This window comes from Bacillus rossius, chromosome 12 (assembly GCF_032445375.1).
Source record: "Bacillus rossius redtenbacheri isolate Brsri chromosome 12, Brsri_v3, whole genome shotgun sequence".
NCBI lineage: Eukaryota > Metazoa > Arthropoda > Insecta > Phasmatodea > Bacillidae > Bacillus > Bacillus rossius.
The window spans coordinates 16,577,813-16,592,048 of NC_086339.1; the positions used below are offsets into that span (position 1 = coordinate 16,577,813).

The following is a 14,236-nucleotide window of genomic DNA, read 5'->3' on the forward strand; positions in this document are numbered from 1 at the left end:
ATTTCTTTAATAATATAAATCATTTATAGTTTTATACATATTTCCATATATCAATTGTAAAATTTTATAGTCTTTAGTTAGACTGTATTTATGTATAATTCTGAATTCTGTCTCATCACATTGGTGATGAATATGATCATTGACTCTCTTGAACAAACTAATCATTTGCAGGAAGAAAACCAAACTACACAGTTGGGTGGGAGGGGAAATGTAATTAACATACCTGGCACTGAAAATCTTTTTTAACAATTTTTATTAAATTCAAAACATAACAAAGTTATACAATATTTCAAGGGCGGCACATGCTTGCAATAGTGTTGAAGTTGAAACCACTGTGTGTGTTAGTATACTACTGTCACTCTCTCTTGTCGCATTCCTTGAAGACATAGTGTAACTTCTTGACAGCAGCATTCACATCTTCATCAGATATCTCGTAGTATGTCACCAGACGGATGCTGTCATTGCTGAGGGCATAGGTTTTTACCTCCACTGCATCCTCACCCAATTCTTTCACTTCTGCCTCTATAACCTGTAACAATTCAGTTACAAAATGTACTGTATTAAATTCGATTGGGAGAAAACTGATGCATCACACCTTCTTTTTTTTAATAATAATTGAAAAAACCTGATTCAATGCAATTTTGCACTGTTAGTCAAGAAAAATAATAAAACAATACAGATGAACATTATGGACAACAAATGACAAGACAGATTAAACCATGCTGGACAACACAGCCATCAAACACGAAGTAAAACAATTACTATGAACATCACAATGACGGTGGCACTGACAAACACAGAAGGTTTCCAGTGACAACAGGTGGAATGTTTCGGGAACTGTTCTTTGTTCCCATCATCAGGCATTGGAAAACTATGGGTTTATATATGATAGAGCTCTTCTCCTTGCACAGCCAATGGCAGGCGAGGGCTATCCTGATTGGCTGTGCACAAAAGGAGTGATATTAATGGCTGTTGTACTGCTGAGAGAGTTGTTGGTTTGCAACTGAGTTGTGTAGTAAATTGGTTTCTTTTTTAAAATTAAGGTATCCATATATTTTTAATTCAATGCTTTGTTGACTGATACTATTGCTATTGCTGACAATATATGCTGATTCCTTAAGGTTCCTGTATATTGATGGTGCAGCATTGTCCCAGGCATGTTCGGCAAGTCTAGATTTTTGAGTTTCACCCTTCCTTATGTTATTTTTGTGCTTCTTAATGTATGTTCTTTTATGTAAATACAATCACATTCTCAGGGGAAGTGATACACACAGTTCTGACTTTGAAACTTATCTAGGGTTTGTTTTACTTCGGTAATCATGCTTAATGATAGTGGAATTTGACTTGGAAACTGTTCTTAGTCTGTGTTTCCCAAAGTCCTATTTTTTGCGAGAGACCACAAACATAGGGAATAATTAATGTGCCACTTGATTTATGTGTAGTATTTTGTTGAGTGATTTAAGATTTTTTTGATGACATGTGCTGGTTTATGATGTCAGGCGGGTACCATTTGTGAGAAGTTCACACTTGAAGTGATTTTGTTCATCAGCAACTGATTTCTTGACAGAATAAGTAACTTCAGCTTGGTTGATTAGTGTGAATTATGCCAGTTTCGGTGCTTTTTCGGATGGTTGGAATAGAAATGAAGGTATTGGCCTGTATGAATTGATTTCCTGTACACTTTAGTGGTGATTTTGCAGTTTTCCCTCGAAGCTAGGACATCTATGAAAGGAAGGTTCTCTTTGATTCTATTTCATATGTGAACTGTATAGGTGTCCTGTAAGAATTGAGAAACTGGGTAAACTCTTCTAACTTTTCGTTGTCATGTTGCCAAACAAGGAAAGTGGCGTCAACATAACAAAGCCAGATGTTAGGTGGAGTTTTTGTTGTGTTCAGTGCTTTTTGCTCGCAACTCTCCAGGAAAATGTTAGACATGAAAGGAGAAAGTGAAGAACCCAATACGGTTCCATCTGTTTGCTTATAGTATTCGTATTTGAACTGGAAATAGGTTGTATTGATACAGAGAGTAAATAAGTTCCATGAGTGATGGAATGGGGTATTTCTGTTCTTTCTTTCAAGGTGCTGTCATATTCCAATTTGGTTTTCACAACAGTAAATGTTTCCAGTACAGGCACATTAGTGAAAAGACTTTGAACATCAAAGCTTACATGTATGTCAGTTGGTGCTATTTCTGATTTCTTGGTTATGGAGATGAAGTGACCAAAATCTTTAACGAAGGTAGATGTTTGGCTGGTGAGTGCTTAAACAATTTTTAGCAGAAATTTAGAAAGTTTTTTGGCATGGAGTATTACAAGAGCTGATGATAGGTTGCAAAAGCAGGCCAGGTTTGTAGATTTTTAGTAGGCCATACATACATTTGAGGTGGCTTACTGCTTAGGTGTGTTAGAGAGCACCTGGTTTTGTCTGGTATGTGGCTCTGGTTTTTTTTTTAGGGTTTGTTACACTTTGCATTCAATGCTATAAGTTGGATTTTTGTTCAGATGTACATATTTGTCTGAGTTATTCAGGTTGGTAATTTTATCGTTATAGTCTGTTCTGTCTAGTATGTGGCCCAGCCCTTGTCAGCGGGTTGGTTTCCTATGTCTGAATCTGCTTTTAGTGTTTTTATGTCTTTAAGCTCTTCAGAGGAAATTTGGTTTGGGTGACTGGCTAATGTAATAATGGCAGTCCGAACAAGGTCCTTTTTACAGAAGAAAGTAGATCCAAAACAGGAATTCTTTGGGAAGCAATACTGAATTTGTGCCCTTTCTGTAAAGCAGATTTTTTTGCATTCTGAAAGCATTCTTCTGGATGTATTTATGACTGTATTTTTTTAAATTTGGTGTTGGATGTTCATTTTGGTCTGTAGATCCTAACAGTGTGGCAGGTTTTAGGTTTTGATTGTCTTTGCATTTCAGTGATTTCTTCGTTACTAGATTCAAGATAGATTGGTAAATACTATTGAAAACATTGGTGCTAAGTAGTGACTGGATTACTAGTTTGAGTTCAGAAATTTCATTGGAAAGTGGTTTTTTGCGACAATAGTGAAAAGCTATTCTTTAATTTAAAAGCTTGAAACTACCAAGAAAAGCTTTTCACCATTGTCGCAAAACACCGCTTTCCAATGAAATTTCTGAACTCAAACTGGTAATCCAGTCACTACTTAGCACCAATGTTTTCAATAGTATTTACCAATCTATCTTGAATCTAGTAACGAAGAAATCACTGAAATGCAAAGACAATCAAAACCTAAAACCTGCCACACTGTTAGGATCTACAGACCAAAATGAACATCCAACACCAAATTTAAAAAAATACAGTATTAAATACATCCAGAAGAATGCTTTCAGAATGCAAAAAAATCTGCTTTACAGAAAGGGCACAAATTATTGCTCCCCAAAGAATTCCTGTTTTGGATCTACTTTCTTCTGTAAAAAGGACCTTGTTCGGACTGCCATTATTACATCAGCCTGTCACCCAAACCAAATTTCCTCTGAAGAGCTTAAAGACATAAAAACACTAAAAGCAGATTCAGACATTGCGAGCCTTTCCGCTGACAAGGGCCGGGCCACATACTAGACAGAACAGACTTTAACGATAAAATTACCAACCTGAATAACTCAGACAAATATGTACATCTGAACAAAAATCCAACTTATAGCATTGAATGCAAAGTGTAACAAACCCTAAAAAAAAATACCAGAGCCACATACCAGACAAAACAAGGTGCTCTCTAACACATCTAAGCAGTAAGCCACCTCAAATGTATGTATGGCCTACCAAAAATCTACAAACCTGGCCTGCTTTTGCAACCTATCATCAGCTCTTGTAATACTCCATGCCAAAAAACTTTCCAAATTTTTGCTAAAAATTGTTTAAGCACTTACCGGCCAAACATCTACCTTCGTTTAAAATTTTGGTCACTTCATCTCCATAACCAAGATATCAGAAATACCACCAACTGACATACATGTAAGCTTTGATGTTCAAAGTCTTTTCACTAATGTGCCTGTACTGGAAACATTTACTGTTGTGAAAACCAAATTGGAATATGACCACCTTGAAAGAAAGAACAGAAATACCCCATTCCATCACTCATGGAACTTATTTACTCTCTGTATCAATACAACCTATTTCCAGTTCAAATACGAATACTATAAGCAAACAGATGGAACCGTATTGGGTTCTTCACTTTCTCCTTTCATGTCCAACATTTTCCTGGAGAGTTGCGAGCAAAAAGCACTGAACACAACAAAAACTCCACCTAACATCTGGCTTTGTTATGTTGACGCCACTTTCCTTGTTTGGCAACATGACCACGAAAAGTTAGAAGAGTTTACCCAGTTTCTCAATTCTTACAGGACATCTATACAGTTCACATATGAAATAGAATCAAAGAGAACCTTCCTTTCATAGATGTCCTAGCTTCGAGGGAAAACTGCAAAATCACCACTAAAGTGTACAGGAAATCAATTCATACAGGCCAATACCTTCATTTCTATTCCAACCATCCGAAAAAGCACCGAAACTGGCATAATTCACACTAATCAACCAAGCTGAAGTTACTTATTCTGTCAAGAAATCAGTTGCTGATGAACAAAATCACTTCAAGTGTGAACTTCTCACAAATGGTACCCGCCTGACATCATAAACCAGCACATGTCATCAAAAAAATCTTAAATCACTCAACAAAATACTACACATAAATTAAGTGGCACATTAATTATTCCCTATGTTTGTGGTCTCTCGCAAAAAATAGGACTTTGGGCAACACAGACTAAGAACAGTTTCCAAGTCAAATTCCACTATCATTAAGCATGATTACCGAAGTAAAACAAACCCTAGATAAGTTTCAATGTCAGAACTGTGTGTATCACTTCCCCTGAGAATGTGATTGTATTTACATAAAAGAACATGCATTAAGAAGCACAAAAATAACATAAGGAAGGGTGAAACTCAAAAATCTAGACTTGCCGAACATGCCTGGGACAATGCTGCACCATTTAATATACAGGAACCTTAAGGAATCAGCATATATTGTCAGCAATAGCAATATTATCAGTCAACAAACATTCCTTAATTTTAAAAAAGAAACCAATTTACTATACAACTCAGTTACAAACCAACAAACCTCACAGCAATACAACAGCAATTAATATCACTTCTTATGGGCACAGCCAATCAGGATAGCCCTCGCCTGCCATTGGCTTTGCAAGGAGAAGAGCTCTACCCTACGTAAACCCATAGTTTTCCAATGCCTGATGATGGGAACAAAGGTCAGTTCCCGAAACATCCCACCTGTTGTCACTGTAAACCTTCTGTGTTCGTCAGTGCTATCATTGTCGTGTGTTATATGATTGCTGTGTTGTCTACCTGTTTTGAATCAGTCATTTTTAGCTCACTGTTTTTTTCTATTATTTTTCATGACTAGGTTCCTTCAACGGAATTCTTATGCCGTTTGTAACCAAACTATTTTTGTCTGTGCTGTCAACGTGCGGTGTTCCGTAATACTGATTTAGTTTCATTATTGGTTGGGTTTGTCCATCATCTGTTCAGTCCTGTTTGTTGGGATTTTTGACGTGTCAACGTCTAATAAATCGATGAACGCCGGCTGCACGCATGAAAAAGTGTCCCACTACGGATGTGACCTGTTTGCTCATTGTACGCATGCGTGGCATCTCTTCCACTCGATTGGAACAACCATCGATTTGACTTTTCAATCATATTTTCGTCGTTTAAATTATTAATGTTATGTAATTTAACGATCGTCCACCGATTTTCAGCACAATCGGTACGGTTATTTAAAAGTAATGTTGAAAATTCAAATACGTTTTGAACCAACTTACAGTTACACATAATAATTCAAATTACACCCGGGATCTTTTGCACAATGTTTTAAAAAATATTGTAACACATTATAAATAAGTTTGGTGTATTTGGGATGCGTATTTGTTATAAAATCGTATTAATATTATTCCCCTACCGTGAACAAAATTTTTATAAATATATATAACATCTGAAACAACATTTCTTTAGTATGGCTTCGTGTGTGTGTGGTTAGCGTCCCTAACTCTTACACTAAAGGTTGTCGGTTCGAAACCCGCCAGCTGTGAAAAAAATTTTTTGTACTTGTAAAAATAAATACGGTGCATGCAACATTTCAAAAGTAATAAATATATTTGAATTAATGAATGCAAATAAAAGTAAATTTATTAATTCAATAGCACATTTCATTTTACTCCTTTGTATCCATACAAAATAGTGATAATTCAATAAAAATGATTCAATTTTATTCATAAAAGTATGCAGAGGTAGATTTTATCATGCAAAAGATAGAAAAATTAAAAAAAAAATTCTTCCTCAAAGAATATAATATTTTTAATGCCTAAATGGTTTGGTTGCAAAAACCTATTATGGCTCAGTCTCAGGCCGAATATGATATTTCCTTTTCTTCTGGATCAATCATTTCATCAATGTTTTGTTATGACGTCACGTTAAACTATCGTCCGTAAACCGACTTTACAGACAACCAATTTTTTTCATGACAAACAGTACACAACTGCAATGACTTTCGTACAAACAACTGCATTAAATCAAAATCCCTTATTGCATGAATCATTTTAAGAATGTATGATATATACCATATACTCTTAGAAGGGTATGCCCCTGCATATAGGTAACATGTAATCCTTGTAAATGGATTTCACCCTATATTTATCTCTAGTATGGTTCCATAGATACAAGATAAGACTTAGAGAAGTAGCAGGCACGTTACTGTCCGCAAAATCATGGCCATTCCCCTCTTGTGTAATAAAAATTTAAGGGACCATTATTACTATACAGAGCTAGAATACCATTTGTAATATCTTTAAACAAAAAATAGTGCACAAAAATAATTTAGTTCATTATTTCTGTTCTTATGGTTAAACCTGTATTGTCTAGTATTATCTTTGGAACATACGTATATCTAACCCAAACATAATGTCCATCTGAAACTTACACCCCTAACATTTAATTTAATGACTAATTACATTCACTTTATAAGTTTGAAGTAAAACAGTAAAAATCACAAACACAAATTAATTTTTTTTGTACATAAAATATAATCAAGTTGCCCAAAATTCACAAATTGTACTGCCCATGCATTTTTTATGCCAAGTACAAGTATGAAACAAAAATAAATATAACGGGTACCTATAGACGGAACCTCCATACTGTTACAAAAAACTAACTCTTAAGTTTTCTTTTATGCTGCTTTAAATGAAAGTGTAATAGTGTATTATACAGGAAAGTTTATTTTTCTGCTGCAGAAAAGGTCACAGTGCTATTAACCAAATTTTACTATCATAAAAAATATAAATTAAATGTATGATGACTGACATGTTGTAGCAATTCAACTTAGCATCACAATTTGTTGTGACAGAACATTTCATACAAAATGAAATTTTTACTGTAATTAAAGTTATTCTTAAAAAGCAAAATCAATTTCAGAACATAGTTTAAAAACTCACCGTGGCTAAACGATCAGCGAGCACCTGGCTTTCCACAACCTTCGGATTGATTTTAACAAAAATGATGTTAGTGTGGAGATTGGCTACATCCACGGAGTAGTTCTTGCTTTTGAAATCATTGATTGCTGTAACAAACATAATTTACTTCAGCAATACCATTATACAAAGAGAAATAATATACATACATATACCATTGTTAAAGCCAAGATTTTATGGTGTTATAAAAAAACTAATTTCATTGTAAAAAAAATAGCAGAGTTTGTCTTTATCGTCACTAAAAATTAAAGCGCATGGAGGCTAATAATAAAAACATAAGATGCACAAATTGACTGATCATGATCAACTGCTTCAACATTTCACAGTAAGATATTTAAAATGTGTACATAATACAAATCTACATATATTTATGAATGTTAAACAAAAAACTGCAACTAAAACATTCAATACGTTCCTTAGTTTATGAGAAAGGTATAAAAGATTAAAAGTACAGCTAAACATTTTTTTTAAAAAGCAATATCTAAAGCCCAAGTTTTTATTATTATGAATAATAAAACAATATGGAATGTTAAAAGCCCAAAATCATTATATGTTTCCTTTTGATGTTCCTCTGTGGGCCTTATGGCACATCTGTATAATTGCGGCTATAGACTGGTGTTATTTACTTTGAAATAGCCATAAATAGAAACTAAATTAATATTTTAGGTTTTCAAATAACAGCCCAATCTAAAAATATATAAAAAGAAATCTATATTTTAGTCAGGGTAGCTACACATTTTCAGATATGAAATTCCCTGACTTTTCCAGGTTTTCCAGTCTAAATTAAAATTTTTCCAGGCCATTAAAATAATAATTGTACTCGGTAGCATAAGGCGGAAAGTGTGGATATGGCATTTTTATCTCACACATATTGAACTGTTAATATATGTCTTTTGTAATTGATCAAAATCTTTATGTCCCTGACAAGCTGTTGTCGGTATATAGGGAAATACTCCATGTGGGATTGCTTTAGGATATCTGGAAATGCACAAGTTTTTTCTTCAACAGTAAGTGTCGAGACTAACTACACTTAAAGCTGAACTCCCAATCATCCGTTTCATCCGTCCGTCACCCGTCCGTCCGTCAATCACGTGACCTGCAGCCAATCAGATGGCCCGAAAAATTCCATCCGTACATCCGTCCGGCAAAACCTTGCCAAGCTTTAGCTTTTGACGGACCAACGGATGGTCCACCGCCTTGTTAAGTCGATCGTATTCAATACGACTTTCCGAAAACAGTGTTCGATTTTTTTAATTTGCAATATATAGAAGGCTGTGTCGTATTGACAGATTATTATTGTCATAATAACGGTAAAGATTGCTTATGAGAATGAGCTTTTCCGAAGTAATGCTGATAAATTACGTCCGGGAAAGGGAGCATTTGTATAATATATATAGCAAAGACTATCGGGATAAGCAACTGAGGGAAAAAGCCTGGATAGAAATAGCTTCTTTCTGTTTCCTTTGATGCAGTAATAAAAGAAGCATAATTTTATTAATTGCTGGCATAACTAATGTTATTTTTAAACGGCACCCGTTTAATCCACTTGTCAAAGCACGGTTCCCGCCTGTCAACTTATTATCACATTCATAAAAACAAAAGTTAATTATCCCAAGTAAATTATTTTCACCTAAAGTTTACCTACAATTGAGAAAGTATGTGGCGGAAAGTTGTATCACTGATATTTTAGAATAGTGACGGACAGACGGACGGACGGCGGATGGTTGAGAGTTGGTAATAATTGCCGAAAGAAATAACGGACCGAAATTGACGGACGGATGAAACGGATGAGTCCAGCTTAAGGAATAATAAATTTAATATAATCTTTTAATGTACCTAAACATGGATTTTTTTTTAAAACTATGTATAAATGTAGTGAAATATGTACTACTAAAAAAAAAAAAAAAAAAAAAAAAAAATCTTTAAATATACTTACTCATAACAACTCACTTTTCAGAGAACTGGGATAGCTTTTCAGTTTCAAAAAGCAGAGGCATAAATTTGGGGCTATCGTGGAAAACCACTTTCTTATATAAGATCACACACTGTAAGGCCTAGGTCCATATTGTTTACAAATGAGCAGAAACAAAAAAAATAAATTTACAAAAGCTGGGAAAAACTTGTAGTAAAATGTCAGAGAAATCGAATCACATGTTTACTGCTTGTGATGTTCGTTATCTTACATATTAATTCTCAGAGAAAGTAATGTCAGTTTTCTTTTAAAAAAAAAAAAAAACCTTTTCTACAAAATTGAGACTTTTTTGATTTCCATGTTTGTTTCGTTTCAAGTTTGAAATTAACGTCGCCTTAAAAACATTCCAAAACTTTCGTACATGCAATGTTTATTTATTTAAATATATATGTATTTAAAGTCAATGCTATTGGAATCAAGGCAAAACACACATACTATCGTATTTAAGGTGGTGGTTACTAATTTGATAACGAACTACGCAGTAAAGCGCTCAAAGTTTCCTCTTCATGATGTTAACCAATGTAAACAATGGAAAATGGTTTTCATATTACTGTTTCTACAAAAAAATTGAAAACCACACACTATAATTTAACAAACTACAATTCACACACACACTCCAAACCAAAGGTAAGCCCGTAGGCCTTTATTTTCATTTATCCGTAATCCATAGCACAAAACGGTAAACGTCTCACGAAAACAAAGCAAATTCAGCCATCATAACCGTTTTTTTCCACTCTGCCACGATCGACTAATCAAAATTGCGGGAAGTATTGATTATGGTCAGTATCGATCGCGTTGCACAGCACAACAGATCGTCATTCGAAGTCCGTAAAGCGTTTATTCATTTATTTATTTATTTGTTAGTTTTGATGTCGGTGACGTATTAAATTTGAACTGCAGTTGGGCGAAAATGTATTTGGTAAATTTTACAAGAATATAACAATTCTATGCAAATTCCAGTATGTTTCTTAATTTCCCTGACTTTTCCAGGCTCCATGAAATTCCCTGACTTTTCCAGGTTTTCCCTGACCGTAGCAACCCTGTTTAGTACAAAAAAATTGAGTAGATTTCACTTCATTTTATGTTTAGACTTGCATTGTGGTGTTACAGGGTGTACTGACATCTATTTCAGTTTGGTGGTGTATTGACTTCAATTTCGGTATTTCGCTTTTATTGCTATTTACCATATAATCTTGCCTCTAGCCATTGTTATTAACTAAAAATTATATGTTTTGGTTTGTTTAGTGTATGCAGACTAGTGCCAACAAATTTTTATATAGTTCAAGACACAATGAATGCGACTGTTGCAATCACTGTGAAGGTCTGTGTTTGTCTGACTCCACGTCGCTGCTGTGAAATATTTTCCAAAAACGATACTGGTGCAGTGTTGGCATGTTGTGGCTGATGTGTTGGTGAAGAAGGTACTCACAAGATTATAAGCATATCATGACTCTATATCAGCACGAGAGATCAGTAACAAAGCTTCAAAAATGTTTTTCTGGCTGCAGTGCTTTTGGTTGGCAGGAATTAAGCCTGCTGGGCCTACTTCCAGTAACAGGATCAAGCATGCCGGAATCGTGACTGGGTGGCTCGCCAGCCTAATCACACATTCATTGTCTAGTGACCGGGATTTTTCTGCTCTACAAAATTATGGGAATTATCATTTTATCAGTTTTTTTTATAATAGCCCTAGATAATATGAAGCACAACAGCAGGGTGTCTACAAGTCATGGAAAAGTAATGAAACTAAAGGACTGGTAATGAATCACAAAGAAGTCCGAAAATAAACAGTCATAGTTAGAGATGGTGATTTATAGCATTTAAAATAATAACATTTAGCATTTTGAATTTGAAATTTAGCATTTTGTAGCATTTTTAAAAGCAATATTTAGCCAATTCTCTCATTTTACATTACCGAAGAAAAGTATATTTTTAAAAAATCATTAAATAATACACATATACATTATTAACAACCACAGAAATAAAGACCTAGCACAACTACAAAGATAACCTATCTTGGCAGGTTTCCAAACAACTTTTTAGCACTTATGAGTGCAATAAATTGAATACTTAAAATTACAATAAATATTTTTTAGCCGTGTTCATGGCCATAGTTGATGTAGAGTGCACAGATAATGTTATTGAAACTCGTTTTTTCAATTTTTTTTCTTTTCGTTTTTTTTTTTTCCCTCCAATTTTCGCCTTCTTTTGGTTTTCGATCATGTCAGAAACCGTTGCTTGCCGTTTTACCAACTTTTTTTCTTCGATTTCTCGGTGAATCTTTTTTTTTTTTTTTTTTTGCAGCCTGATGTCCCTCAGATTTAATGTGCTTTTCAAGTACATTTTTTTTCCACTCCAGATGGCGATTACATAAATTACGCATTAAAATATTTGTATCACTTTCGTAGAACTGTTCACTTTTGTATTCATTTATACGATCGCGAATGGAAATTACGTTTCGTACCATTTTTACCACGAGAAATAACAGTATACAACACATTCACGAGTATGCACTTATTTGTAAACACACCACCTTCCATAGACTACACAAGAACGCGGCTTTCACGTGAAATACAGTCAGAAAATGGGAATTGTTAGCGCGGCGAAGCAGAGATGTCGCAATATGGCGGCCTAAAAACTTGTACTCTGCTAGATGACGGACACTCTTCCAGCTAACTGTTCTTTGTTTTGTTTACAATCGCGAGGCACGGATGGCCATTTTTTATTCAATATTTACGAATAATAGTGTTGAATGACGTGACAATAAGATACTTTTGCTGAATACGCCATAAAATGATGGTTTCTTTTGATACTGAACTGAAATGAAATACAATCTGTAAATAAATTGTGTAGAGTGAAGACGAATCTACGTTTTTTACCTTCATTTCGCATTTATCTCGGAATAGTTTAGATTTCGCATTTTATAGCTGAAAAAATATAATTTAGCATATTTTCGCATCTATTTTGCGAAAACGAAAAATCACTATTCCTAGTCATAGTAAATAAGTCACTAAATTTTGAATTACAAGTCCCAAAATATACATTAATGCTAAACAGTAAGTCACTTAACTTAATTTACAACATTTTGATAACTTTCATTGATACAGTTAATGAGGTTTTCAGATATTTTTCTATTATGTTAAAAAGTATCAGCTCTCGCAGGTCAACGATTTTAAAATTTTGTAATTCAACTAAAACATTTTCATTTTATTTCAGGAGAAGTAAAAACTAGTATTGTTTGTCAATTTTTTTTTTAATCTAATGCAGTATGTTGAACCAATTCAGGTCTGGTTTTTGCTAATTTTGAAGTTGATCTGTGGTTTTAATCAGAGTGTGCTTTTAGTACACTGGACATATAAAAATATGATAGCGTACAGGGAAAACATTTAATTCTGACAAAAGGAAGGCTATGAAATGAACTCAATGGTAGATGTTAACTGCATTTTCATTAGTTTTTGTGTAACAAAAAAAAAAAAAAAACTGGCATCATCTTCCGAGAGCGACGCTGACGGGGCTAATCCACTCACCTCTCCCAATGGCCGTGGCTCTGCGGTGGTCGTCAGCCAGGCGGCCCACCATCTCGTCCAGTGCCACCAACCCCGCGGCGGCAATCACGCCTGCTTGCCGCATGCCGCCTCCCAGCACCTTCCTCAAGCGGCGAGACCTTCACAGCAATAGTCGTGGACTGGACTTTTGTGTGGCTTCCATTACATGGTTGCTACAGAAATAGAATCTTAGAATTCCCTGACTTATCCCTGTTTTCCAGAAATTTAAGAGGAAAATTCCCTGACTTTCTTTTGAAGTACATACCATAAATATTAACGTGCATATGATTAAATGTAGTATAAAAATTTCAACATGAGGTAAAATAAGGTTGTTTTTTTTGTGTTATTTAGACGTCAGAATTGCGAATGTGTTTTTTTTTCCTTAGACATGGCTGGTGAGAGCTCTTCGACCCATATTGCTGAGTTGAATACTTTTGTAGCACAAAGTGCAGTACGCAGATTTATATTTTTAGCAGAGGGTTTGATAAGCTGAAACTGTGGCTCCTTGAGCCAATTCTCCTTAAAAGTAGTTTTCTTCGACATCTCTAAGCTAAAAAAAAAAAGTACATATTAATATTTTCAGGTTAGGTTAAAACATTATTGTATATGAATTCTTAAAAAAATATAACTACACAAATACAAAAACTATTACAAATTCACACCTAGCAATATAACGGGCCTACTTATAGAATTACAATAGCAGCATTACAACATGCAATAGCCTACTTACAATGTTAACTAACGATTCTGGGGAAAAACATGTTCAGTTATGCATATTTTTTTATACATAATGTGTCACACAACAGAACTCACGAATTATAACGGTTGAAAAAAAAAGTAATTAAAAAAAAATAGGTAGAAAAAATGCAAAAACATAACCGCACACAAAACCCACCTGTTTTCGTATCAGCTGGGTAGTTTTCAAAATGAGAATTGGTATTGCCTCTTTATCAAAATGCATTTTATTTTCTTATGATCGCATCAAAAACCAACTTCACCTGAAACAACGCCTTTGAATTCACGTAATAAGCTTTGTACTCACCTTATTCCACGTGAAAATAACCTTCAAAAGATAAACAACGCCATACCTGTTCAGTAGTTCATTGCATGGAACGGAACATAATACAAAGTCTGAAGGGCAAATTAAAAAGGAGCAAAACACGAACAAATGA

General features: G+C 34.5%; 1 protein-coding gene across 4 annotated transcripts in view; it reads right to left on the reverse strand.

Annotated features, from left to right (window-relative positions):
* Positions 1-236: 236 nt before the first annotated feature.
* LOC134537610 (uncharacterized) overlaps positions 237-14,236 on the reverse strand; it is a 49,342-nt gene continuing 35,342 nt past the window's right edge. For all 4 annotated transcript variants that reach the window (XM_063378248.1, XM_063378247.1, XM_063378249.1 and 1 more), the window contains 3 exons: positions 13,047-13,183; positions 7,512-7,636; positions 237-529 (listed from right to left, as the gene is read on the reverse strand). In XM_063378248.1, coding sequence (XP_063234318.1) covers positions 356-529; positions 7,512-7,636; positions 13,047-13,183 — 436 coding nt within the window. In that variant the 3' untranslated portion in view covers positions 237-355. The remainder of the gene's footprint in view (positions 530-7,511; positions 7,637-13,046; positions 13,184-14,236) is intronic.